We start from the raw sequence: 2,222 nt of genomic DNA on the forward strand, positions 1-2,222 counted from the left end.
TGTACTGTAGTTGGCTGTGGGCGACGGGACTTGCTTGAGTTGAGCTGAAGACTTTTCGCCTCTCATCCAAGAGATCTCTTCTTATCTGATCTCTTCAGAACTGAAGAAGCCTCTTGGATGAGCGTGTGAAACATCTTCAGGTTTGCTGTGTATGTAATGTCTAAAATCTGTTTTATAATGTTAAATAAGTCCCTCATGTGGTCATTGAGCTGAAGCTGTATTTATTTATTTATTTATGTTGGGATAGTTTTGGGTTTGTTTCTCTCGCGAGATTTGGCAACACTGTCAGGTGAAATTGTGTTTTCATTTTATATTCCCTTCTACGTGTAGCGTGTCAGATTTTAGTTTGTCAGTTTTCACCTTGCATCAATTGAGTCATTTACTGTTATATGGCATGTCATTATGCCATTGCGAGAGCATTGTTTACTAGTCTATCGTCAACTAATGACAGCACTTACTGTCACATTAAATGTGTGTCACTGTCATTGGCCTCCTCCTCTTTTTAAATCGAGGTGTAGGTGTCCACGCTGGAGCCTGTCAGGACCCAGCGGGGAGGGACTTTCTACACACTCACATGCGCAACAAGTCCAAACAGGTCGTGAGAGGATAGAGTGTGATGAGAGAAAGTGAGTGACACACTACACGCCACGGCCACGGCGTCCAGGAGCTCGGACATGGGATTTTAAGTGGCTCGTGAGAGGGCAGTTGTCACCACAGACACTTTTTTTTTGTCTGGTGCTCCAGAGGAAAGGACGCGTCACAGTAAAATGTATCCGGACTTTAAAAGCGCACCGTTGGAAGTTTCCCCCGTGTGCGTACTCGGCAGCTCAGAAGACACCCCGGAGGAAGCAATACTATCCACAGAAACCCTTAGAGGTGCTGCTTTTCTCGCCGCCGAGGTGAAACTTTACTAGCGAAGGAAGCGCTGAAAGTTTGCAGCTCGTTAAAAACGCGGCAGGTGAGCGGGAGAGCATGAGGTCTGTCCCTCAACACGAGCACAGGCTGCGCTTCACAGTAAAGGGACGCGACGTGAAATGGTCCCGACTTGTCACAGGAGCTGGAAGGACATAACTTGATACTATTTTTTTTTAAAATTATTTTTATTTTTTAAAAAGAGAGGGTCATAGTCCAACCATGAGAGCGCTGAGTATACTGTGCGTCCTGCTCTGGCTGTATGAGTCCAGCTTGGCCAACAGAAACTGTCCTGACCTGATCGTTGACAGCTGTCACTGCTCGGCAGAGAGATCCAAGGAGCTGAGCAGGCAGCACACAGTCCGAGTCAAAGTAGTGTGTGAGGATGTGGACCTGATGGATACACTGCAGCCCAGCTTTGTGCCAAACACAACTGTTTCCCTGTAAGTGGCTTTCATTTCCACTTTCACACCACACACACACACACACACACACACAATCAGAGAACATCTGAGCTCAAAACTCTGGACTGCAGAGGATGCAATGATGGAAGTCCCCAAACATATTTCCAAATTGATATCATTTTATTTGGCCTTGATTAAGAGCAGTTATGGAGGCACACAAGAGCCTAACATCCCAGTTAGAAACCCAGATTACATTCCCTGTAACCCCTTTACACAAAGTTAAATTGCATACAATACAATTAGTTTCACTGCAAACTTCAGAGTTTTAAAGCAAATTACCAATAAAAAATCTCAATATTGATAAAAAAAATAAATAAAATAGTTATGATTTTGCCAGAACAAATAATATATGTTGGAAATAATTTGTTAAATAAAAATAACTGTCATAGTCGTGTCTGAGGCCCACTGTGACCCACACATTAGAACCTTTTAGAATGTTTGGGCCTACCACACATAACAAGTAAAATGAGATCGATAACATGTAGTGTATTATAATACAAACATATTATGCACAGATATCATTAAGTTTCAAATATCACAATGAGGTCACTAAACTCAACCCAGATGTGATTTTTGTACCATGTCATTAAAGATAATCTTCCACTAGGGAAGCAGAGAGGAGAAGATTAAAATATGGATTCGCAGAATAAATCTTTCTGCAAATAATGGTAAATATTTGTGTCGTTAATCAGCCTTTTGCATGACCTGGCACCTACAATAATGTGCTTCTGATTAATGCCTTAGTGGATGATTAACCAAAAGTAATTGAGTCTGTCAACACAAATCTAATCGGCAACAATTTTTGATTATTTTACAGTACTTTGTTGTTTTCGTGTCTGTCGAAAT

At 41.8% G+C, this 2,222-nt stretch overlaps 1 protein-coding gene across 1 annotated transcript in view; it reads left to right on the forward strand.

The window, feature by feature from the left end:
* Positions 1-601: 601 nt before the first annotated feature.
* Positions 602-2,222, forward strand: part of LOC122782102 (adhesion G protein-coupled receptor A2-like) — a 47,761-nt gene continuing 46,140 nt past the window's right edge. The window contains exon 1 of the mRNA XM_044046308.1: positions 602-1,355. Coding sequence (XP_043902243.1) covers positions 1,135-1,355 — 221 coding nt within the window. The 5' untranslated portion in view covers positions 602-1,134. The remainder of the gene's footprint in view (positions 1,356-2,222) is intronic.

Source organism: Solea senegalensis, linkage group LG15 (assembly GCF_019176455.1).
Source record: "Solea senegalensis isolate Sse05_10M linkage group LG15, IFAPA_SoseM_1, whole genome shotgun sequence".
Classification (NCBI taxonomy): Eukaryota; Metazoa; Chordata; class Actinopteri; order Pleuronectiformes; family Soleidae; genus Solea; species Solea senegalensis.